Consider the following 27,438-nt stretch of genomic DNA (forward strand, 5'->3'; position numbering starts at 1 on the left):
CCGCCCTCTCACTGCGCGCTTACATTCGCCAGTAGGTTGGGCTAATACGGCGATTTTTAAAATTTCGTATCTCGATAACTATTCGTCCAAGCGCAAAATAGTACAATACTTTTCTGTTTGTCTTAGTCCCCTCTACCTTCCCATGACCGGACGTCAAAGTCTTGCGTAGCACCCTGTATATATGGCATTAAACTTTTGTCAGTAAAGGTCCATTTGAGGATATTCAATTTGAAATCATTCAAAACATTTTCGCCGAAGAATACATAAACAGGGCATGGATAGTTTTCAAAAGTTTATTCTTAATTAATTAATTAATTATTACTATGAAGCAGAAAAAGAAAGCGATAAACTAAAATCTCAAATTTCTCGCAGATATATTTTAAGTAGACATAGAAGAGCAAGTAATAATTAATAATAGAATGGATATGTAACATAAAAAATTAAATTTATACGGGAGAACTTGAGATTTTAGTGCGCTAAAGAAATTTCCCTTTGATTAGCAGATACCAAACGCGTCATATAATGCGGCTCGTTAAGAAACATTGCTGAAGAGAAGAGGATTGTTACGACTGCGTCGCGCTACGCTCCTAATTGCTTATGGATCATCGTTGTACTAAAGCGATCGCGAGCTGATACAAAATGTTAGGTAATAGAAAATAAAAATACGATCGAAAAAGTATTCTTTAAATTATAGTATCAATTAAAATTGGCAAATAAACTACTTAAGTTTAGCCCGTCGTATAACCAATCGCGAGGAACGATACCGCTCAAGCATCTTGCAATAAAGCATCTCATTATAGTTAATCAAATCGATAGTTTGGGTCAAACAGAAATTGAAACGTGCATCTGACAGAACAGTCGGAAAAGTTTTACCTCGCGCTTGAACGATAAAATTCAACATCACGCCAAATTTTTTTTAAATTAATAAATGGCAGTGAATAAGAAGAAACATAATGATTTGTTTTATAAATTCAAAAGGAACCAAACGCACGTAAAATTGTTGTTGTTGAAAATATTGTCAATATTAATTTGATTTTTATTTTGTCATAAAAAAACGAGATTCAAAGTATTCAATTGGAACACTACGTGCCTCTATTTGATCTCTTCTAAAATATTTTCAATTAAACTGAATTCCTTCTCTTTGTTAAGTTTTGTCCTCAAATGCACGTATCAATGAACTTATCGCCTACTGCCAGATTATTTAGAAAAAGTCATATTTATCAACTACTTTGTGAACTGCTGGAAAATTCATGTTCGTGTTTTCTTTTCCACAAAAACGATTGCAATCTCACGCACATTAAACCGAGTCCACCAGCAATGTACGTTTAATTACTATTACAATTAGGCTTTTATCATCTGTATATAGGACTCTGTAATAGCACATCAATATTCATGATGAATATCTTTGATATATTATACGCACGATATTTGCGATACATGAACATATGCAATTTGCAAGTAAGTTATGTATCTTGCGGCAGAGTATTGTTCTTCCATGTATATCGAGAATCAAGATAGAAAACTGTTATCTCAAAATGACAAATAAAAAGGATATATAAAATCTTTTGCATGCAGTATCGATTTCGTTACATCTCGTGGAGATACAAATCTCCTATGCCAAAAGGGGGGGGAAAAAAAAGAGAGAAAAAGAATGTAATCGTTTAAACGAGTTTCCGCGGCGAATTTGCATAAAGCTGCTCGACCTTACCTGACTCTCCACCAACATGGCCATGTCCATGAACATGTCGTGCAGCTCCCTGATGGAGTTTTCGAGTTTAATGATGTCAGCGTGACGCGCCTCGATGTCCGCAAGGGTCTGTTTTGCTTGTTGCGTTTCCATGATGATCTGCGACAAGCGGTAAGATTAATCGGGTAGGAAAGGCGGTTATTAACGCCTCTCACGTAGCTACTAGGCGAGATAAGAAGAGAAGGATCATTAAAGATGTACCCCTTGCGTAAAGACGGCTGGATTTCCTTGCTCCAGCATCTCCTCGAGCTCCTCGTTGGTGGTCGTTCTCCCCGCTGGAAAGAGACAGAGAGATTTCTTCGTCACGCGAACAGACGCAACTCAAATGCAATCAATTTTCCGCCCAAGCTGCTGCTTATTATTTATTCAACGAACGAAGCGACTGCTCAGATCAAATATCGATATCGGACAAACGCTGATCTCATTGTTACAATTATTGTTCACGTTACTGGCTTAGTGTACCTCATTATGGCTATCGCCTTCGCATTAAGTATTAAGAAAATGTAAGAAGATTATAAATACAATAAGCTAATAAGCCGAAAAAACTCGCGATGTAATAATAATAGGATTCGATTCGGAATTGTTTGAAAGGAAACTGATGTCGACAACAACCGTTCAATGCCTTCCTCCCGGCTTTTCTTCAAATAGAAACGAACACGAGCATTAGATTGATGAGCGCGTGCTCCGAGACGGCTCGATGTGACGACAGATTGGAAAGGGATGTTCCGCTCGAATAGGCATTCAGGCTGCAATGCGGCCAATCACGGCATACTCACTGATCTCGAGCTGTCGTTGTATTCTCCCCTTACACCGCTCCCTGTAATCGGTCTGTGTCCGATTGTACTCCGTCATCACCTCGACGAACTTCCTGGACAGCGTCGAGTGCTGGGTTTTGCGTATCCTCAGGTCCGCTGACGATTTGTTCGTGTGCTCCTCCTGCTCGATGTTCTGCTCTATCACTGAACACAGGAAACAAGGCTCGTAATGCGAAACGTAAGTACTCTCGACGATCGCGGAGGGATCGATCAATTTAACAGATGTCACCGTGTCACGCGGACGAGCATCCGAGCCGCGAGAACTTACCCTTTAATTTAGCCCTCACTTTGTTAGCGGTTTTCTTGATGTCAGACATCAGATCTTCGAGTTCCAGTTTCACCTCTGTAAATCGAGAAATCGAAAAGTTATTTACGTGCTGCACTTCCCTAGTTCTCGGGGAGAGCCATTATTTTCTAATACGCCAATGAAGAGATAGAGGTTTTATTTAGTATCTGGAACAGGTCGCAAATGTCATCGCAAAGTTTTGTGGATAGTGCGAAACTGTGCTGCAACGTGTTCTTTATTGAACCAATAACTCTTCTAGCAGACAATAATATAAGATTTATAGATGCCAATACATTTGATATAAGATGAATAAATAGAGAGAGACATATATGTAAAATGATATTATCGAATATGGAAGCTCAGTCATATTGTGAGTTAAAAAGTACCAGCTCGCCAGATCACGCTTATTCCAATTGCTTCGAATATTACGCTTCTAACAAAGAAGATCGTACGTTCGTGCAGCAGCATTGTGCAACATTATATTGATCGAGAAGCGGTTCGTGCACAGTTCGTCATAATCACCACTACACGCGCAAACTTTCGAATTCCCGCAAGACGGTACCGGTTGCGGCTATCTGTCGCTTTCCGCAGTAAATTTACAATCTGATCTACTCTCTGCCCCCGCAAGTCTTATTTCGTCCGTATACTTAGCCTCTCCGTAACTTTTTCCCTCTTTCGACGGCATCTTTTTCGGGATGGCAGCAAGTTTAATATTTAAAAATCCCAGTCGGATCCAACAATCAAGTTTCATCTACTGGAATTCGGGTAATATTCATAAGAAATATTTCACACGTTGTACCTGCAAAATCAAACTCGACTAGCTAGTTTCGAATGTTAGAGTAAGTATCTGCAGGATTCGAAATGTACTTACAAGTTTCTACCGTAAAGAAATCGAATCTTTCACAAGTAGTACTAGAACTCTACGAATGGAGTTGTTACTTTGAAGAATGTCTACATGTGTAAAGATTTTAAAATAACTTTTATATTCTATTTTCAATTATCCTTTTATTATATTTAATTTCAACGCTTGTGATAATCTGATTATTTGTAATCGTCAAAAAATAATTGCCGCTTTATACAAACGTTTCGAAGGAACGCAAACATTTCTGGTAAGATATCCATAAAAGATTCCAACGTATTTGATCATAGGTTCGGGCCCACTCGAAAGTAATATGCTTATTTTTCCGAGACACTCATAAGGGATTCAAAACCCAGTTTGTTCAGATTTGAGTCTTGAAAGTATTCCGTTTATTTTTCGAAGTAATCACGGACGGTTCGAACAACGTCAATAGATTCGAATTTACTTGTAAAATAGTTAATTCCATCGCTACCCTTATAATTAGTTACCCTCCAAGTTACCTCGATCGTCAAATTACAATTTGCGACTTGTCCCGGCAACATATATTTTGCATTCGAGGCCAGCGCTTTACTCGCGGCGCCGAAACAATTGCGTGGCACCTGTGACGAAGCGTACAAATACCACGGAATTCGATTACGTCAGCGCGAGTTAATGTACTCATTGCACACGCTGCGATAATTGCGTTTTTAACTTTAATTTTCCCTTTTAATTTTCGCTCGAGTCTACGCTCAAAAGTAATTGCGAGAAAATCGTTTCGAAATGGATATTACTTTTCATTTCCAAGATCCTTTTCAGTTCGGGGCTCGTATGCTTTGTTTGAAAGCGTGGGCTTCTCGATAGACACAATTCTTGATTGTCGTAATTAGCGTGCCGGCTGATTCCGACACGGATCCCCGATATCTAATTACGGACAAGTGTAGAAGAGGGGTCACGATCCTTCTCGTAATATCATCATTACTGATAATATCATGTTCCGATATTCCGCGAAGGCGTCCCACGCATGTACGCATTAAAACGAGTCCCACGCAACCGATACCGCCTACGTCTCATCACGAATCTGAGCCCGCGACTTCTACCGACACACCCAGAAAAAAAGATTCAGTTGGGTTAAACAAATGAGATGCGTTAAAATCATATTTTTTTGAATCTACCAAATTCATGTTCACTTCTACCAAAACATTTGCTAGATTTGAAGAAATAGATATGCATTCTCTTAGAAATGCCAGTCTCGATCAAATAAAATTTTAGTCAAGGACAAGAAATTGTTTCTTTGAAATTAAAAAATGCCTAGTTGTAAGATCAAACTTTTAAGCAAATTTTTTTTCTGGGTGTAGATCCTCCCTTTCGCGTACGAGATGTAGCTTGCGCTTTGTGAAGATGACGAAGAAGAAAGAGACGGTCAGAGAGGATCTCCTTTCACATCCAGCTAGTCCAAACGATTGCACAACGGAAGAGGATGAATAGAAACTTATTTCGGTGAGAGAAATAGCGCGGTTTTTGAATATACACCGCACGCTCGCGGATATACGTGACGCTACTATTCCAATCGCAAATATTTTTTAAGCGGAGATCCCTGACGTACCGGTGGAACGTGAGGCTTGCATTATATCTACCTATGTGTCATGCCACATATTTCCCGAGTGTGTCGGAGCCCACCGTCAAGACACCCTCGAGCGCCTCAAATCCAGTTGCCATGAGATTTAGCGTCCGCCGCCGGAACGACGTTCCGCGTCTCCCTCGGGAGCTCTCGAAAATGCTGAGTAATAAGACGTTTCCCCGAAATACGCTCCATCTTTATTGCTCGCGCAAACCAGTGACGTAATTACAATTTGGAGTCTTTTTAGTTAATATCTTTATTGAAAAGCAATCAATGAATGTAATGGAGATGTACGTCGTATATAAATACAGAATAATTTATATAAAAAATATAAAACGTTACATTTCTTTATATTGTTATAAAACAATATACATTTAAATTATGTATGCGTTAAAAATTTTTTCATTAGTTTCATAATTATAATAATTGATGCTTCTCTCTCTTTCGCGAGTGACATCGCTTTTTAGACGCCGTCAGAATTAACGTCTCAGTGTCTAATGGAGAGCACTAAATAATTTGCATTTAGGCAGTAAACAATTTTTAACCAAAATCTGTTATGACAGGGGCTCTTGGAAAATTGATTAAAATTTAGCTAGTTAACTTACAACTAACCCCGTAATTCACTGTTACCTCACGTGCAACGCGTTGAATATTCGTCGAGGAAGTTTCGGCGAAATTTCTTGGCTTTGCTTAAAATGCAAATTCGCTCTGGGTGTGTTCTTCGCGCGTCTATCGGTCACATCTACCGCATTAAGTTCCACCAACACCGTCGCAGCGGCGAGCCGCTGCTAAAGATCGAGGAAGACCGAATAAGAATGAAGGTGCCTGAAAAATTCCCCCTCACGCGCACCTTTCCAGTCACGATCGGACACTTAGTCGCAGCGCGATTTAGCGGCCGTTATCAGACGCGTGCAAAGGGCATCTTTATTGCATCAGATAAGACGGCATAAAAGGAAGGAACGCAAAGATAGGGGCCTGTTAAGTTTGATCGATGATGTATGAAGAAGACAAGGGAATAGTTCCGCCCGCCATCGCCCTATGGTTGTTTGAAATCGGTGTTGTTTTCTTAAATATACGAGTATGTTCGGCCTAACTGATTTGAAAATTGTCACATTTCCAATATCTATGTTTAATATTCGGAAGATAATTTTCATTAATGATCCAAGCTATATTTACACTAAAATTTAATTAGCGCAATTTTAAATAAACAGCACTTGATTACTTTGATAAATGTATTCGAATAATTTACCAATTTTTCAATGTACGCCTTGTAACGATATTTAGCGTAAACTATTTAATTATTCATGACTATTTATAATTAGTTATTATTACACATCCAAAAAAAGATTTAGTTAGGTTAAACAACTGAGATACGTTGAAATTATATTTCTTTGACTCTACTACTTTTTATTTACTTCTACTAAACATTTGCTAGATTTGAAGAAATATATATATGAATTCTCCTAGAAATTCCAGTCTCAATCAAATAAAATTTTGGTCAAGGTAAAGAAATTATTTCTTTGAAATTAAATAAAAGTCTAGTGAGGCCAAAATTTAAACAAATTCGTTTCATCTCAAACTGTATTCCGGGTGCAGAATTGAATTCTTTTTCTCTTAGTGTTTCCAAAATTTTTTATCGATTATTCATTTTACTTGAATGATAAGAAGATAATTACCAGGGCGAAAAATTACTCCTCGAGGGAAACACTCAATTCTAATTTCGCGCCAATGTTCGCTCCAGATTGGAAGCGAAGATAAAACAAAGTGTTCTTCTGCGGTACCAGGTTCTCGCATATGCGGAAGAAAGCAACGATCAGGGTCGTTTACACGGGAGTTAGCGTGAAGCTCGACTATGGGAGAGAGAGCTACCAAGTTTAACCGCATCCGAATGCAATGACCTGAAATACACGAATTCGCCCTTGTGGTTGAAGCAATGCTCATAACGAGTTTACAACGTATAAAGCTCCGGCTGTAATAAAGGCCGCTTGGATTTCCGAGCAAGGCGATTCAATACCGAAACGTATCTTTGTTTAGTATCTTGGCTCTCGGCCCAGAAATTCAAGGAACACGAAGTTAATTTTCTGTAAATGAAAAGAACATCACTCAAATAATTCTAATATTACGGCACGACACAATAGTTTTCTAATATTAATTGGTGTAATTGTTTATTTTTAATAATTTATAATGATGATTGTGTTTACATTAGTAATATTTGAATATTGCAGGACACACAGCAGTGCACGGAGAGAATTTTCTCTTAAAATTTATCCTGAAAATCTTGTAATCGCGGGACAACATGGCATTTCGAACAATTTTATGAAACTAGTAAAATGTATACTAGTGAAATGTATGCAAAAATTTCAAAAAACTCTCACAAAGCTCTTCGAAACGCCACGTGTCCCACGATTGCATGATTCTCAGGGCAAATTTTAAGAGAAAATTCTCTCCGCGCGGCAACTCGTGAGTCCGGGATTAAACGCAAGACATATAAAATTTGAAATGAATGAGTCTCGCAATAAAACAAAAAGGAACTTTAATCCCTAGCTATCTATTTTTGTGAACTGCAGTGACTCTAATATCTTATCATATCAAGCTAATATCTTTTTAAATCCTCCCTTTCTTGTCGCCGAGCGTAGCTTTTTCTAATTTTCTCTTCCGCGAAACGGCCACTCGTAAAAAGTTTTCTTTCTTTAATCCGCAGTATCGGGCTCTCTTCCCGGCCTTGACAGCGATGTTTTCGCGCAAGAGAACTTCTGGCCGGGATGTTTCCATCGATATGATAAAGAAGAGCGCAGTAGTAATGTCCATAAATAGTCGGACGCGAATGAATGCTCTGCGGCATTGCACGTATATAGTACAGGACCGTGGCCAGTGTTTGTAACCCAACGACCAAGATATATATACATATATATAGCTTAACATTCTCCTATGGTAACGCCCACAAAAGCGTCTTTCGAGCGTTTTTTCCAACCCCATAAATCGAGAGCTCGCGACCGCGGATATAAAACCTTTCTGTCGGCGAGCCTTTTTCATCGCGAACTTCGGTAGATTCTACTTCCAACTTTCCACTTCTAACTTACCACTGAAAATAACGAAATTATTCAAATTGATAAAATTCGTATGGCTCGAATGTGATAAACGCAAATTTGAAGGAACAAAGGACTGAGAGCCGTGACAGGGTGTTAGTGCCTAAATATTTCATATTCTAAATTTATTGCGAAAAATATTACCTCAGCCAGGGTTTGAACTAAATTATTCATAATAATTCGTTATCGTTCGAATATTTAAATTAAAAGTTAAAGCGTTTAGGTCGTTACTCTTGGAATATTAAACATCAGCTAAGTGCTTCGAGCAACAAATTGCGAAATATAAATTCGCGAATGTACACAATAAATCGCTTTGTAATATTGATATATAAAATGTGGCGATCGTGGCGCCGAGTTTCGAAAATTCGATTGGAAATTGTTCATTTTTTTATTCGATCGTCACCTCTCGGAAGAAGCTGGTAACCTCCCAGGGGCATTTTATTCCGTCTATATACAAATACAGAGGAGAGTTCAACGCTGAAAAATCGAGCACGGAATCTACCCCTGGTGGGTAACAAACAGTCACCAACACTCCTGACAAGTGTGGCGTTTTAATACCGACTCTTTTCGGAAAAACCATCGGCATGAACGTTCTTGGAAGAGGCCTACGTCCAGGGGTGAACTGAGACAGAATATTCTATCAATTGGCTGAGAGAAAGAAGGGAAAAAGAAAGGTGTACGCGCGCGCGCGCGCGCGCACGCATGAAAGATTAAGAATAGTATGAGCTTGCTTTCAGCCACGGATACCACTTTTTGGTGATAAGCATAACTTAATTTTATATTTATCTTGAAGCCTGATCGGTGAAACCGGTCGACCGATACGCGTCGCGTGCGATCCCGCCCGCGTTTGGTTTAACAGGTTTGGCTTAAGGGGCTCTATACGTATATACGGAGAGGATAATCCGACCTATCTCGGCTTTTTCCTTCCTTCGTTTCAGCTCACGCCAAGATTCTATTCTCTTGCACGTGCCACGGCACGAAACTAGTTTCCCCCGTCGGCGATCGCAGTCGCGATAATTTCGACGATTCCGAAAATCACTTGCCGGAAAGTCTTTTTTTTCTCTGCCGTGGTAGACGGCAGATATGAAGGATTATAGAAATGGAGAAATTTCTGACACGGGAGAGGGGGGGGGAGGGAGAAGCGTAAGTAGTGAAAAGATATATGGGAGAGTTTGGCCGACGGCCAAGTAAATTGCGAGAGAAAGAGATGTCGTTAACCCTTTATTGCGCCACGACTGTGATGCGGGATAAAATTTTGGAGCGTAAAGTGGCGAGAAAGTACGTATTTAGGATGTAATAAAGTTCAAGTTGCGACCTCGCGATATTGGACGTGAGCTTTTAAACATGCGGTTATATTTAAATTCGCGCAGACACACACACGTGCGCGCACATGTGCGGATATTTAAGTGCATACTTGACATTTTTATGATAAGGGAGGAAAGTCTGAATGTAATTTTTTAATGTAAATAAATAAGTGGATATAATATTAAGCAGTGCTATACAGACAATCTCTGTGAAAATCATTATAAGATAAACGGGGATTTAAACTTTATATAATAGAACGTTCGTGTAATTTCGAGCTCGAGTAGCATAAGTGATATGTTTATCTTTAAGCTTTTTCAAGTATGTATTTCTAAAAAGTAAATCTAACAATAAGATGCGGTTGAAATAATTTAATAGTTGCTAAATAAATAATATTAAACAGTAACATTACTGAGAGTTTCTTCGGTTTTCATTATAAAATAAGTGGCAAATATATCTCGAGCTCATATTTAAAAAAAATCTAAGATGCGGCTTCAAATAACAAAAAATAAAAAAATTAATATAATGTTACGCAATAACATTACTGAGAATTTCTTCACAGTTTTCATTACGAAATAAATATAAGACAGTATCTCGAATCTATATTTGGAAAAAACAAATCTAACGTACGATTAAAAAATTTCATCAATTATTTGCGTAGCGTTACAAGTACAGTCGTACAGTTTTCATTACGAAATAAATATAAGACAGTATCTCGAATCTATATTTGGAAAAAACAAATCTAACGTACGATTAAAAAATTTCATCAATTATTTGCGTAGCGTTACAAGTACAGTCGGGACATAATTTAACGTAGCTGAAACTTGAAGTGCAAGAAGTTGCGTTTCGCAATTATCGCGAATCGCACTTGCCAAAGTAGGCCGAATATCTTGTTAAGTTTTAATTAGTGCGCGCGATTCGTCGGGAAAGAGGGATGTTAGTTCGCAATCTCGTTTCGGTACACGCTTCTTTTCCGAGAGTCCTCGTATGCAAATCCGTCGCGCATAATTTAGACGTCGGAGACGTCGGCTGGAACACCGTCGCGAGCACGGCGGGGCAATTAGCAATTAGGGAATTCCGTTTAATTGCCCCCGGAACGCTCCCCCGGAATCGTGATCTTCCTAAGACAAAGAATCGCGTCTGCGCGCCCCCGAGAGAAATTTCTCAAGCGGAAGGATACAAGCGATTAATGTCATCCGGTTATATTTAAAGGTATCTGTTATCCCTTCGACTTACCCTGATTTCGTCTTCGAATCGACTTCGCACGAACGGAGCACCTCATCGATTCTACCGTGGAAACGAATTAACTTCGCTCACGCGACTTAATCAAGAAATCCCAACCAGCGCGAATTTCTCCCCCTTTTTTTTCCTTTCTCCCTTTCTGTCCTCGTTATATCGGGATTATCGCGAGTATGTGAATAGTGCTCGCGATAGGAACGGGACGGATGATACAGACTGCCGTGGAAACCGCGAATCGAGGACGGGAGCAAAAATCGGATTTAATTAAGGGACGAACTGCGAGACTTGGGACGATTAATATTCGCGTCCTTCTCGACGCGTGTTTAATTCACGATGTCGTTAACGAGTTATTTAACATTTAGGCGAGTTTACCTTGAGTTTTTAATCACGCTCTGAAAACATAAATACCTGCCCCGGGATGCTATTATTTCTCGAGTAACGCCGAATGGACTTTACGCTAACAAAAATTTCATTCGCACCTTAATTGGTGGTACTCGTAACAACGCGGCTGAAAAGCTACGGTTTAACCCTTTGAAGCATACATCTTGCTATTGGACCATTTTGTAAAACTTTGTATACAACAGTTTTCGGGATCGCTGATTACGAATCCGTTATCAGATTTTCATAATTCAAAATGCCAGATTCAAGATGGTAATGCAAAACTTGAAAGAATACCATCATTCAACTGCAATTCAATTATGCTAAGAAACATTATTTAGATATTATCGGTACTACTGTTCCAAACTAGTGGTACTGTTTATTGCGATAAATATCACCACATGCCTCAGTGGTCGAATTGGCGAGACGCCCGCCTAGAGTGTAGGGAGGGTCCAGGTTCGAACACTGGCTGAGGTAATATTTTTCGCAATGAATTTCTTTATTCGTCAGCCACGGGTCGTCAAGCAATTTTCCACATTGGTTGATCAATTACTGGCGTTAAATAATTCTTTACGTTATATTTTATAGTAAATTATTTTAAATAGTTGGAATTGCTGTGTCTATATGGTTCCTACTACTAATATAAATGATATTCCTGACTATAATTATTTTACTATGCATTATAGTTTCAAATACTACATATTTTTCTATCAGTGCGGGTTAGCGAATCCCCCCGTGGCCGGGAGCTTAAAACACCCGGCAGCTTTCTTGCGGGCGGCGATAGTTTACGATGGGCCAGCAGCCCCGTATCGATGCGTTAAGGGTGAATCGTTTGTCCGGCAACACCTCGGCACGATCGGATTTTTTCTGCGCCAACGTCCAACGTTTGACCGCCGGTCGCGTCGGTCGTAATCGCATTATACGTCAATTAGCGCGTATTACGCGCGGAACGCAGGTAATAAAGCCACGTTGCGTGTTATTAGCGGACTCAAAGCAAAGTGGCCGAAATTGCGGGCATTAAATAACGGCGATTAACATTTCCTTTGGCCTCTGTCCCGCCGCGCGACGTCCAAAAGCGATATGATCGAAATCGCTCTCCGCAGAAATGCGGCAAATATTCCGCCCGGTTCGCGCAACCGCTTCGCTATTATTGTCAACGAGTAATTTTGCAAATCAAAGTACCCTCCGAGCACAGTTAGGGGAATTACATCACGTGGGAACTCGGCTACGTCACATTCCGCGGCCGAAAGGTAATAAAATTACAAGTTGTGTAAATTGAAATGCAAAACGACGTGCAGTTAGTTACTCTCGGGGCGGATATTTTTAAATAAACCGGACAGAGCCGAAAGTACAACAGTTACGTGTAATTGTACGAATAAAACTAATTGCCAGAAACTGTTTCATACGTTGTGAAACAAAAAAAAACAATAAGACTATAAAAGTTTGCTAAATTATGAAAAATGGCGATAGTCGTGCCAGTTTTAATCCACGAATCGAGCCTGCGAATAAAAATACCTACCTTTCATTACTTTATGGATTAAATCGGAATTGGCTGCGCCAAAGCGGTTATGACATCATCATTTCCGCTTTGTGAAAGCGAAGTCCTTTTAACAAATCTTTCAGAGTATGCACGGCTACTTTGCTCACAAGCCGATCTCCGGCTGCACAAGATATCGAAATTCCGATTAAATTCATTCGAGTACGAGAAAACTCTTTCTTTTTCCTTCCCATGTTCATCCTGGGGGAAAGCTGGGAAAATGGTGGAAAGCCAGGAAAATGAAGAAAATAAGGGTAAAACGTAAGAAAAGAAAAAGGAAAAAGGGAATGAGAGAGAAAGAGAGGGGGGAGAGGAGGAAGAGAAAAAGAGAGAGAGAGAGAGAGAAGAGTGAGGAGGTTCCCGGAGGAACTCGAGGTATTTCGCGACACTTTCAGGTGCCTCGAGCCTCTTCCTGGATATCTCGCCGTGTTATCGACTTCGGCTGACCTCGCCGTTCCTGACCTCGACGATATCGCGATGTATCTTGCCCTCGTTCCCTCCCCCTCCCGTCTTTCAGCCAGTCGGTCCAATTCTACCGTCCGCAATCGACTGATCGGAAGAAGTCGACATAGCCAAGCGCGACACGACGGCCCCCGGGTCACTTCCGATTCTTTTCACCCTTCCGGAGATACCCCTCACGAGAGGAGAACAGCGGGACACGCCTTTTTACAGCGAGAGCCGGCCGGCCGTTCCGTATCACCCGGGGGTGAATGGCCGGTTATCGACAGCTCCAGATTTACTAATTCCGTCGCGGACAATGGGGCTCATTTGTTCGTTCGTTTGCGGACGTTCGCGCGTTACAATTGCGAATGTGTAAATTGGGTTAATGCCGCGTGGAAACGTGCCAGACCTACTTCCGGTTATTCGACCGACCGACCGACCAACCGGGATGGGATGTCGAACTTTCGACGAACTCGGAAGTAGCGTGATGTTGTCGGAAAGCACCGACGGTGATTTTGCGACCGCCGCCGCCCCCGATAAACTCCCGATCGTTCTCGCTTTTTGTCCCGCTTGTAAATCTTTCTTACATGCACCAGTTCGCTAATAATGCAAGTTCACACGTGCAGGAGGGAAGTGTCAAAGCGTCGTCAAGGGATACTTTAATGTATATTAAAGGACTGTACTATTAGACGCAATGCTTGTTAAAGTTTATAATAAAAGAATTTAGAACAAAGAACTCATTTATAAAATAACAAAGATCTACACGATGAAACTCTAGGTTTCCAAAAGAAAGAGAACTTGAACCGCCATCGATCTAAATTGGATTTGAAGTCGGGCAAAGCAACTTGCTCTTAAATAATATTTTCAGCCGTTAATCATTCGTGTTACGCTCAAGTCGGATCGTAGTTAAAATTTGCACAAACGTTCCTTTTGTACGCGCGCGGCAAACGCGGTGGATGCGGTGAAATGGACAAGCCAATAAAGGCCCTTGGTACTCTTTCGTCCAGCGGATTAACTTTCCCTGCCGTTCCCGTAAACCGAGGACAGCCGTATATTGTTATAGTAAGGTCTATTAAATTATCAGCGTTCTCAATCGCGGGCGGCCACCGACGGAACAGCTGGCCCGGTCGCACGGCAAACACGATCGACGCGAATGGTAAACCAACACGGATACTTTCGATCTACCAAAGGGAGGAAGGCCCATGGCGCGTCCGTCCTTCGTGCAAAGCATTGCCAGGTGCTCATGAATATGTATCGTACACGTAGCCTGGGCAGAATGACGGAGTTTCTGTATGGGCATAAATTGAACCGAGCGCTACCTTTGACCTCCGTTAACTGGCTTTGACGGGGAGAGACAGAGAGGGTGGCGGAGATGGCGAAAGGGAGCGCGGGGGTGCGTGCGTTGACTGCTGCCCGCTTGTTTTTCGTGTCAACGTGCCGGGAAATGGAAGTTAGTGTCCCTGTTATGCGGACACAAGCGAATCGATACGCGAATTACAGAACAGTTCTTTGCGGGGCTTAATTTCCACGGTCATCGCGGATTTTCTTTCCCTTTTTTTTCTTCTTTTTTCCTTTTATTATTCGTGTCCCCCGTCAAACGGAGCTTTGAGGGGATAAACGCCGGATAAAGTATGTTCTTTTTTTATCGTCTTTAATCACGTAAAAGCGTCGTATCGTCGCGGTTATAACGACGGCTGCGCCGAGCAAGACGATATTTATTTCCCTGGTACGGGAACAAGCTTCGTTTGCCGTAAAAGCGAGACGTAAAGTTTTACGGTATCGCGATCGCGGAGTGTCCACGTCCGGCAATCCAGCCAGCAAGATCGTGCGTATATAATCCGACGAGTTCGCGTTCCAAGGTTTAATGCCGACGAACGGCGGTGAAATTCCGATCGTAAGAAAGATCGAACGGCGCGAGTATCGGGGAATTGAGATTTACGGCCTCGTACGGTTTAGTCTAGTTGTCACGATTAGCGCGCCAGATCCGTGTTTCGGTAATAAACTCTTTCGTGAATTTCATTCTCGAGAGGCGGATATTCGCGAGGAAAATTTGTTGGCCGACACTCGTTACGACAAATTTAATAAAAGTTGTATCGTCCAATCACGTTTAATCAATCACTCATCTCGTTTAGCCGCAAAGTTCCGATGGCTTTGTCACATCAGAATAATTTCATGTACTTTAAAGCAATTACTTGCCGATAAACGCGCCGCGGGACAGGATATCTTTTTAATTTATTTGTCCTCTGTTTAGTTCTCATCGCTATACAAGTTAATTGGACTGTGCGAGAAAGAGTGTCCGCGTAAAGAGTCGCACAAAAAATCGCAAAGAGATGCGAACCGCATAGAAAATTAAATGCATCCAGGGCTTTGCTTGGCGGCGACGAGGGGAAAAAAAAAAACAGAAACCAACATCGAGGCTCTCCTTTGAAGTCCTAGGAAGGCTCGCCTGTACACGGTGTCGTGGAAGAAAGGTCATAGTTCGGCAAGTAACAGTATTGAATGTTACTTGAGTAAAGAACGCTCTACGTAATCTACGCGAACGATCGATTTATATATTTATTTATGAACGGGTCGGAAATCCTTTCTTCCTTCCACCCTGCGGCGGGCGAGCGGCTGACGGCGCTTTCTTGAAATCGAGAGGATTAAAGGCGATTTACGTCTAATGACATATAAGCTTTGTAAATGCCTCGCAGCTTTACCGAGTATATTTATGCGGGGAAACTTGTCGTCTGCTATAATCGGCGCTCCACCACCTCTCGAAGTATTGACCTTTCCTTCCGGGGCACGGTGTATGTAAAAGGATCGGAAGAGAAGCGTCGGCGGGAAAATATCGGGTGCGCATCTCTCTTACGCGGAAAAATAGTAAAAGTGCCTGGAAAAGCGGCACGTGACCGCAATAAAGGAGACGAGGTCGCCTACGCGACTTTGGCGTGCGATCAATTTGTATTCCGCGGCGAAGGGAGACCCAACTGCGGGCTGCTGCGAGAGAGAGAGAAAGAGAGAGAGGGAGAGAGGGGGGAGGGAGAGGCGCGAGGCGGAAGAGGGTCCTCTTCTTCCTGGTTGCCGAACGAAAGCTCGACACGATTTCAATTTTGTCGTTGGGACGGTCTCGTTAAGAAAAATTGCAACTCCTCGTCGCTTCGGAATAGCGCAATTCACCGCGCGCATTTACATTCGTCCCGCGAATGCGCAACACACACTTTACACCCTCAAAATTGTCACCCCGCGTATCGATCACGTCGCCGCCCATTCACGCGGACCTCCGGCGGTTGTAAATTGAAAGTGAGTAAATCCGCGCCCGTTCGCGTTTATTAAATCACTCAGGATTAACAGTTTTCAGCCGGGTATCGCGATCTTCGCACAATGGGCGTTTTACGTTTTGTACGTTTCGCAATAAAGTTACGGAAAGTTGGCTCCTAAAACGATATCTTAAGTAGGAGGAGCCGGCGTAACTTTAATTCCCCCATTTCTTGCCGGAAGCGATGATTAATGATAAATCAGTGTTACACGAATGCACTTCGCAAGTTATTGTTTGAAGAACCAAACCGTAATTTAGTATTCATAGCGTGTGAATAGCGGATGCGACGGATAACAAATTCTTGTTCCGAGCGTGTTTTTAAAGAGCGGAGCATGAATATAAAATTGCGCGAGTTACTTCTTTTTTTTTGTGCCGCGACGATAAATTGGCGGCGCGAATGAGGTAAATGGAATGAGTTTGCCGTCTCGATAGTGTTCGCGCATCACGCCTGATTTATGCGCGGCCAGTCGTTGGCCTAAAAACTGCAGAGACGAATGCTGCGCCGAATTAGAACGCCTGCAACGAACATCGATCCGTTTGGTTTATATAGAGCTGCTAATCGTCGATGTTTTGCTATTTCCGTATATAACCCGTTACCGCGTAACTTCTTCTCAAGCAGCCCCTTTTGCGATTTTGCAGAATTCATGAATTAAAGAGGATCAAAGATGGAAAAGAGATGAAATAAAGATCAAAGGCTAAAGCATAAGATGCGATATTACTTAAGTATACGTATGAATCCAAAAAAACTGAATCTAATGCATTCTAGATACACTTGGTTTAAAATTGTCGCTTCTATTTGCGCCGTAATTGCGTTTAATTACTTTTCCATGATATTCCTCTGGAGAGAATTTCCAATAGCCCTCGGCATTTTCTTTTTAATTAAATTTAATTATTCAAGCATATTCAAAGAAAATCTCTTTACGCTCACCGGCGTCTTTCCTCGAGCAATTCTCTTCGCATATTTTGATTATTCGTATCGATTCCTGAATCCTGCTTCCATCAAACGTCGTCAAGATTTTCAAATTTTTCACAAGCGTGACAATACACTGAAAAAATTTCTGGTTGAATATGGACGAATCAGATAATTCCTTTAGGATTTACCAGAATTCCTTTAGGATTTACCAGAATTCCTGTAATCCTACAGAAATTCTGGTAAATCCTAAAGGAATTCTGGTAAATCCTAAAGGAATTATCTGATTCGTCCATATTCAACCAGAAATTTTTTTCAGTGTAGGCATAATGTTTACGTGTTTTAACATGTTTAATTTATCACATGTTAAATTAAGTAAAACGATTATACGTTAAACTGTATATGAATTGAAAAATAAAAATAAATGAAAAGAATATAAAAATTAAAGATTCTTAAGCTCGCCAGTAAGAAATAATAGAGAAGTTTATGTCGACTTTAACTGGCCGAGTTTAATATAAATTAACAGTACCACGTTTCGACCTTTGGTTCTCTTCAAGGAAGATCTAAAGAAAATTGCAATAGAGTCGGAATTACAATATTAAAAATTAAAAAGTACGGAATAATACAATATTAAATTGCAATTACGCAAAATAGCAAGATAGATGAAAGATATATAAAGCGGAGTAGGATGAAAACAAAATCAGAATCGTAATAAATTAGCATTAGAAATGATCAGATAGACGGAACAAGAGTTAAGTGAACATAAAAATTTAAATATTTTTAAGATCGCCAGTAAGAAATAATTGAGAAGTTTATGTCAACCCTAACTGGCCGAGTTTAATATAAATTAACAGTGCGATGTTTCGACCTTTGGTCCTCTTTAAGCAAGATCTAAAGAAAATTGCAATAGAGCCGGAATCACAAAATTTAAAATTAAAAAGTACGGAACAATACAATATTGAGTTGCAATTACACAAAATAGCAAGATAGATGAAAGATATATAAAACGGAGTCCAAATGAAAACAAAGTCAGAATCGTAATAAATTGACATTAGAAACGATCAGATAGAAAGAGCAAGAAGTAAATGAACAGAACAGTATATCTTGAAAAATGTGTGTGCAAGAGTTATAAGATTGTCAGTTCGGTAAGAAAAATCGTTGCGAGAGAACGTGAGTCGCAATGTGCAAGAAAGTAATACAGGAAATCACTGTCGACAACATTTTTGTCATTAAATCCCTTTAGAGCGTCAGAGTTATACTTGTACGAATGCCGCATCGCAAGTTCAAGAGATAAACGTAGTGACAGTTCGCGCCTTCCTCTGCCGGGCGGATATTTCATTTGCATTGAGAGTCCGACGACGCGAATTCGTCGACTGAAATGCAATCGTTTCTCCGCGATCGTAAACTGCTTGTCGCCCGAACGCAATGCGGATCGATCGAACGGAAGCGCTCCTGACGGCGCTGGACGAGCAAAAGCGAGATGGAACGGGACGCGACAAGAACAAATCGGATTATCGTGGCGGGCGGTGAATAATTTCCAGCCTCCGCGCTGCGCGCGACAAACGGGAAACAATCGAGGTATTTCGAAAACAACGCGGCTTTCGAAAATTGAAATTCCTCGCGGACGACAATTGCGCGCCGGTTTTTCAAATTTGAATACAGATCTCGGGATATGCTATCTGGACGATAAATCGCCACGGTTACGCTTCACCAGCGCTCGAGGTTTTCATGTACACTCATTTCTATTGTGCGGCTTGATTTATCCGCAGTGTACACAAGGTGTTTCGGAAATAGAGGGTCAAGCTTTAGGAACATGTTCTATTCGCCAAGGATTAAAAAAAAAAAGATAATATGAGTTCAGAAAAACGCGCTTCCCTTCCGAGTTTTTGTTTACCGCCGAGGTTGACGGGAGCATTTTCAAAATTTACGTTCGAAAATTGCTTGGAAATAAAATTGAAAGGATTTAAATTGCGAGAACGTGCAGAGCTGATTCTCGTCTGCCGATCGATTAAAATTCCGTCGTGGACAAAAGGTGCTTGTAATTCGGAAAGGAAGCACTTGCGAACTCATGCCCGTGGCTTTCTTCTATTCCTTATGTAGAATACGCTCTTAAAGTCATTTATTTCTGAAACATCCTGTATGCAAAATACAATCATACCTCGCGTAACGTTAGATTCTGCAAAGTGATTACTTTAATTAAATGAATCAACGTTACAACGAGATACAATTTAACATGGGAACAGCGAGAGCAGGACGTGAATTCAGAATCGGTGAGTTCCATTTCTACGTACATATTACTCAAGACAAAACCAATTACGTTACAGCGGGGTAACGTGAAGCGGAGCACGACTGTACAGGGAATTTACGGGAGAAAAGGATTACGTACACTCACAGATTCCGTTTACATCTCGATTTTATGTTCATTATCCGCCTCATGCTTTATTAAGCTCCCGCGGATTACCTTCTCCAATCGCATTGAGAAGCATCGATAGACGGCAACTTTTGTCGACGTAGCTGCGAAAGAACTGCCGGTAATCAGCGCGGAGCAAGCGAAACTGTCGCTCCGCGCTTTCTCACGTCAGTGGCGCGAAAGCTTGTCGCAAAAGATAAATCGTTCACGCGCGCGAAAACTTTCCGCCAGTTTCCCGAAGATCCGACCTAGATTCTGTCGGATCCGCGATATTAATGACGTGACGGCACGGTCGACTCTCCAGCTAATTTCGCCCCGGTGATCATTCGCGAACTAGAAATTACCATCGAGAGCCGGAGTTAACAGAGGGCACCGCAACGAGATCAACCTCTTGAATCGCACAAATACAGTTACCGGCCAATAATATATCACCTCTCGATGTTTTGAGCATAACTAATTTTAAAGTGCTCGAATGAAAAATTTGAAAATCATGATGTACTTCGTCAAGTTTCATTACCTTTACGTGTACAAGATGCGCCCGTTATCAGGTGTTCACTGTAAAATTTTGAGCGCATTCGGTGCACTTCGACGGAAGTTGTGCTCAGAAAACCTTTCGACTTTCTTAGCATAACTAATTTTAAAATGCTCGAATGGATAATTCGAAAATCATAATGTACTTCGTCAAATGTCATTACCTTTCGTGTACAAGATGCACCCGTTATCAGGTGTTCACTGTAAAATTTTGAGCGCATTCGGTGCACTTCGACGGAAGTTGTGCTAAAAAAACCTAAAGATATACTTTTGACCGGTACTGTATAATTCCAATAATAATACGACAGTAATGAGAGAAACGGTACGATTTTTCAACCGACAATTACCTCGCGACGTTTGACTTTCTACGCGTAAAATATTTTCGCGATCGCAAAAGCTAAAATGGGCAGCGCAAACGGTGAGGGTCGAGAGCTCGGTGCGAGCGGAAATGGCTCACGCTTCACGGGACGATCGTTGTTCCCGCTTGCGCGGAATATTTCAACAAAATCCCAGGGGCAAACGTGCCGCACCGCCATCCATGGTCGATCCTCCTCCTGTACCATGACCCACTTAATCCGCCCCAGATCAGCTTCCGCTGTGCCTCCAATCCCCGTCGCATTCCATCGACTACCCTATATTATGTGGTTTACCGTCCCCGTCCACCCTATTAAACTCGGTAGGGAGACGCGCCTTAAATATATTAAAGGCCAGCGCGTTGACAATCTCTCCCGACGCGCGGCCTGACAGTTATAAAGCACCGTCGTATATTTTTCAACGTTTAGGAAAGCCGACACTTTAATGAAACACTTAACGACGGGGCAGAATTTAATTAATCAAACATATTAATCTCGCGAGTAAATTTATTTCGCGATAAAGCACTGTGGAACACATTATTACGCAGGTATACAAGGTGATTCACGAAGATTTATCCACATTTGGGGGAGGAGGGGGCATTCATTTAAATGCAAAACGTATTAATGTACACATGGGATTCGATTCATGATTGTAGTGTTACGCTAATTTGAAAAAGGAGCTTTTTTTCACTAGTAATTATACTTGGTACACATTTCGTTAGTAAAATGTATGGTAAAATTTCACAAAAACTCTCAAAGCTCTTCAAAATGCCATGTTGATTTGACGATCACATGACTTTCAGGATAAATTTTCAAAGAGAATTCTCAAAGAGAATCCTGCTTTGCAACTGTTATCAAAATCGTGAGTCCAAGAGCATACGCCAATCAGATCCGCGAATTTTACAACAGTCGCGAAGCAGACTCTCTCTCTCTCTGCAGAACGCAGCCCCTGACTCTATTGTCCTTTGGGAATTTTGCTACGTCGATGTGTCGTTAATATTGCAGTTAGCATCGGAAACAACGTTCTGCAACGAAGGTAGATCGTTGCATGCGCCTGTTGCATCGAAAATGCTTAAACGGCGGATGGAAAAGCGGAGGAACTACGTCACGCCGAAGCTCGCATAATATCGCTCGTTACATAGATATACGTGTATATTATATAATCAAGTCCGTTCGCGACAGTGTCGCTTTGTCGCGCATCAGCGCACAACAAGCGTATCGCGCGGTAAGTCGCGGCCATTATTCGCGCGGCACAATATAATTTCTGGTTGTCCGGACTGAGAAGCGAGATTACACGAGTCGCGTGCCGGACTGGAAACATAACAAGCAAGGACAATAGTCCTGCGCGAGACAATGGCGAGCAACGGGGCACCCCGGGGCGCGGGAGGGGGGGAGGATCGAATTCGTTCGCGGGGGTGGATTTATCCGCGATCGCGCGACGAGGGGCGATCTCTCGTGCGTGGATTTTTGCGGTCGAGCGACCGCGTCCGAGATTATCTCTCATTTACTTCTCGCAACGGCGCGCGAGATCTACGAGATCGCGCGATCTACGAGATCGCCGGTTGAGCGCGGTCGTAGCGCGGCGATCGATGACAGGAGCAACAAAACCCCGCGCGCGCCTCGTACTCGTATTCAGCTTTAATCAATAAAGCGTTGCGGTCAATAGGAAATCGACGTTCATTCATACCTCTACGACGGAACAAATAAAAACGATACATTAGTCATGGGTATCAGCGCGAACGACGATATCTATCTCTGCTTCGGGTTCAATAAGAAAAAGTCGGCTGTTGCATGTCCGAGTGAAATTATAGAGAATCATATTAGAAATAATCGTACGACGTGGAGCTTCAAATATATTAGTCAATTGGAAGTACAGTATTAACGATGTTTTGTTTGCAAAAGTCATTACGATATTGCGAAAGGAGTTCACCAGTCGCCATGGCGGCGTAGATGGTAACTAATAAAATTATCATATCGTCATGTTTCAATATTTATATATTATATAATTATTTTATGGCATTTGCCATTAGATTTAGGGCTCCTGCGTAAACCGACTAAAAGTAGAAAAAATTGAAATTTCAGTCAGTTGTAAATTGTACCTATCAGTGCGCAAAATTTCAGACCCGGTCGCCGATGAAATAAAATAAAGAAATTTAAAGTTGTACTTTTTAGCACTCCAGCAAACACCAAGTAACAGTTACATAACATCAATATTATAATTTTCTACTCAACGAGATAAATGTAATATAACACCCATGTTATATTACGTTTACATTGTCAAGTAGGAAATTACAATATTGATATTATGTAACTATTACTGGGTGTTCACTGAGGGGTGGTTATGGACCGATCGCTCGCAGAAGCACTTTGAGGGTTAATATTATTTTATTAAAAAAAGTAGATCTTAACAAAAAACGAGATAAACATGATAAATGTCACGCGGATTCGAATGTGCTATTAAGTATATGTGGTCACCGACCTCTGCAAGCAAATGCTTATTAGTAAAGTCAAAAGATGCAATGTTTTGAGGACATTTGACAGCTTTTTGAGACTAGACGATATCACGTATTTTTAAATGCGCAAATATAAAACCTAGCATATCAATGCATTTCATCAGTAATGCATTAAGTGATATTTTTTAATGAAAAAAAGTCATATAAATTTATAAACATCAAAGGGGCCCCACCAAAGCATCCATACAAAACCGTTCCTTCGTGCAGGAGCCGCCACCTCAAGCCAACGGCACGCGATACGATTTTTCCTACCGGACTGCTTACGAGAACCAATAGGGATGCGGAGTTTTCGATCGGGGTGACTTAGCGATCCAGTAGGAAAAATGGTACCGCGTGCCGTAGGCTCTCGATACTCTGGCCGATACTTTCTTTTTTCCCCCCCTCGAATGTTCAGTTGTAAGCGAAATCAGTGAAACGCGGCCTATGCGGTCCAACAGCGTGTCACAGGAATGCGACCTTCGTATTCGACTCCTCGGGGCGTGAATTGCGGAAGTACCGCTTCGAGCTGGCATTCCACGGCGGTGGAGCTTCTAAAAGTCGATTCACGATCTCTCCCGTTCCGAGAGAGAATCGCGTTTTTTCCGGCCTAGTAATTTCCCGGCTTGATAATAGATCCCGCGGACTCAGCCGCGCATCCGAGCGGATCCGCGGGGGGGGGGGGGGGGTACGTGGGCGAAATCGTCTAAATAGGAGCGGCGTAGTGGCGGAATCGATGGAAACGCAGAGGACGGGAGGGAGGAGGCAGCGCGTTATACATTAGCGTCAATAATTGAACCGAGTTCCCTGGAGGATGCTGGATGTAAGTGCATATTAGCTGTTGGCCGCGCCTCTCGTTCTCCACTCTCTTTCTCACGCGTGCCATCTGCCGTTGTCTCGCTCTCCTACCCCCCCCCCTCCTCCTCCCCCCGCGCATCTTTGGTCTCCAGCACCAATTTTTGATTTCGCAGTACAAATGTCGCCCCGTACTCCCTTCTCGCCCCTTCAAGAACGTACCACGCCGTTCCCTCGTTTCCCTCCGCCGAGGGGTGCGCTCGCTTCCGCGCGCGGCACGTCCTGCCGGCGGCGAATTTCAATCCCGCAGGATCAGCGTTCGGAGGGTGGAGGCGCCGCCGCTATCTATCGGTCTAAATAAGGAACAGAAGAGCCTCGGGAGTGTTTTCGCCGAGGAAGAGAAGGAAGGAAAAAAAAACGGATGCTGGGGTTCGGCGTGAGCGAGAGCGGGGGGAGTAATATCGGCCGATCTCTGAAGTAACCCAATCTTCGCGAGAGGGTTGCTTGCGCGTCGCTGAGGAATTGTGTCAAGTCGGAAACAATGTCTCTTGCCATCTTGAGAGAATGCCACGCGGAAGAGCAGCTCGCTGCGCAAATAATCCAAGGCGCGAGCGTGAAAAAGAGAACTTGGCAGCCGTGATCAAATGTAGTTTTTACAACCTGAGCATATCCATTCCGATTGAAGGAGTTACGGCAAGAATAATATTGCACTTTCCAATCGACATGCTTTCTTAGACCTGCACGTGGGAGAAAACGAAAATCCGCAGCTACCACGTTAGTAAATAGAAAAAAATGCAGACAGTAAAACATTATAACAATCGTAACGTCCTTGAAACAAAGCGTGCATCCGCGCGAATTCGCCTTATGCGAGAACATAAATATCTAACTGCGTTTCGAAACGATCGATGCTGAAACGCGCTGGATAAAGACGTAAAGACAGCTGATATAGAGGCTTCCGCATACTTTGTTCACAGAATGGCAGAAAGAGAGACGTAAATCTTCTCCCTAATTGTCGAATGTAGGTGAAGAGGATCCGCTCTCGAGAAGAGAGAGAGAGAGAGAGAGAGAGAGAGAGGGACCGAAGGGAGAAAGGGAATCAAGTTAAAGGCGGGAGAAGTTTGCGCCCCGCTCTCTTACTCACGGCTGACCCACCCGAGCTTTTGTCGTTCGCTACGACAACGAAGCCTTTTACGCTTCATGCTTACGCGGCGGGATTACTTCGGGAAAAGTGGCGAGGGCGGTATAGATAACAGGGTGAAAGAGAGAGAGACGGACTTGGCGGATACTCCGGTTTTACCCTCTCGTAAAGGGGGCGGGGTGCAACGCGCGCCCTCCCCATCGTGGACGATTCTTCCGCTCCTATTTGCCGACACACGATTTTCCGGCCGTTATACGAGAGCGAAAAATTCATCGCGCCGTACTGCACATTGACCGGCCGAGATACGTTCCCTTTGAACCGCGTACGGAGAAGAGTACGCAAATCTCGTAAAAAGCAATCGGGACTGCGGAGACCGCGTGCTCGAAGGGACATCTATCTGAAATTTTGTTTCGGTCAGTGACGCAGCCGAGAATTACCGTACATCGATTGTTATTGCAACATCAGCGGTAATAATTTCAGGAATGTATTTATATTTCATAATATTAGCATTAATTTCAAGATTAATTTGAATATTAACGTTTAATAACACGCAACATCATACTGTAGTATTTGAGGAATTGCCGTAATATGTGAAAATAATTTTGCGATCGAAAAGATAATGGGGCTCGGAAAATTCTCCATTTGCAATCATTTAACTATTTCCAACATTCTTAAGGACTCCATAATTTGTATAGAGAGAGAGAGAGAGAGATCGGCCTTAGGCTGACAAAATAATTCCTTATCGAAATGAAAGTAGCCTTCGCAGAGCCTTGAAGTGGTACGCCTCGTATTTGCATTCGTAATGTGAGTACGCGCCGTCTATAGTCATAAACAATTCTGATCCAATTGTACTTTGTACAATTCTCCGGGGCAAAAGTTTTGTCCTAACGTAAATAGACGTGTTTATCTACGAGCGAGAAGACGCAAACTTAGAAATGCAAATTAGAAATGCGCAAGACGCGATACGTCAGCGTAAGAAGCGTTAACTTCGCCTCGGGAAGGAGAGAGCTTGCCTCTCGGAGCGAGAGACGACGGCAGCTCGCCGTGGAGACCGAGCGGGATCAATAGTGCGACAGAGAGAACTCCGTCGACCGGTCTGCCGGTGCTTACGAAAGTAGTCGCAACGCCAGGGAGGCAAGTCACCCTGTGCCAGCCTAGACTGATAACGCGCAAGGTTGCGCGAAATTCAATCCGCGCCGTCCACGATCTGCGACTCGCTGCAGCGTTGCGATCAGACACGGCTGGCCGATCAGTCAATTTTATTGGCTAACAACCAACGAAACGATCTCGTCAAGCGAAATTTTATATTTCGCACACGTATATGAGGAAAGGGTGGGAAAGAAGAGAGAAAAAGAATGGGGGGAAAATTTTTCTTTCCGAAAAGATATACCGCTGACTGACGGGTTCATTGAAAATCTGCACTGGAAGCTACTGGCATTAGACTCCGTCAACGAAATCCTCCCAGTTCCCTGATAAGTTCAATATTTTAAGAGATACGTTTATAGCGTGACGTGATGCATCCGCAAGGCTTATTCCAGAATTGGAAGATATATGAGATCGACGTGTAAGAGAAACTAACAGGTGTTATCTAGATTAATGAACTAATTAACACAGTAATTCGTATCTAAGCCCTCTTTGTCCCTTCCCGATTTTCAAAGAAAATTACTTAGGAAAATAACGGGGCAGTGGCGGTTTAAAAGCGAACAACAACGTGAACAGTTTTCTCACGTGAAAGTGGAGGAGAATTCGTATATAAAACAATTGCAGATGCTTTGTAAATTGCCGTCTTCTATTCCGACTTTACAGATATCAAAATTTATACGCATCTGATATCGCAGAATCGGATGCGTAGATTTAGATGCATACATTTGCTCACGCCTAAATAAACACAGTTGCTAATTGCGAAGAGAACTCCCGTTAACGACTGATTTGACGTGCTACTCTTATCATACTGATTGTGAGCGAATCGTTCGGCGAACTCGTCCGTTCGTCAAGTAATTTTCGTAAGTTTGATGCCTGAAATAAATGCACCTATATTCGTGCCTCGAAATAATCGATGACGAACGCGCATTGACAAATAGGTATTATCAAAGCGAGAGGGAAGACAATAAATCTCGACGCGCGGAGGGGACGTTCTCTCGTGATGTATGCTGTAATTCGTTTTTACTAGCGAGCCACGGCAGACTGACTGATCGTTTAACCAATCATCCCCTTCAGTCGCCTCAGT

At 42.3% G+C, this 27,438-nt stretch overlaps 1 protein-coding gene across 6 annotated transcripts in view; it reads right to left on the reverse strand.

Moving 5' to 3' along the window:
- LOC105565439 (syntaxin-1A) overlaps positions 1–27,438 on the reverse strand; it is an 86,489-nt gene that overhangs the window by 8,674 nt on the left and 50,377 nt on the right. For 4 of the 6 annotated variants that reach the window (XM_012018646.1, XM_012018644.1, XM_012018643.1 and 1 more), the window contains exons 4-7: positions 2,831–2,905; positions 2,524–2,706; positions 1,949–2,022; positions 1,709–1,846 (exon numbers count right to left, since the gene is read on the reverse strand). In XM_012018646.1, the coding sequence (XP_011874036.1) occupies positions 1,709–1,846; positions 1,949–2,022; positions 2,524–2,706; positions 2,831–2,905 (470 nt within the window). The other 2 variants (XM_012018647.1, XM_012018645.1) reach the window with 2 other exon arrangements.

This window comes from Vollenhovia emeryi, unplaced genomic scaffold (assembly GCF_000949405.1).
Source record: "Vollenhovia emeryi isolate VEMERY1.0 unplaced genomic scaffold, V.emery_V1.0 DF939152.1, whole genome shotgun sequence".
In the NCBI taxonomy this organism is placed as follows: Eukaryota; Metazoa; Arthropoda; class Insecta; order Hymenoptera; family Formicidae; genus Vollenhovia; species Vollenhovia emeryi.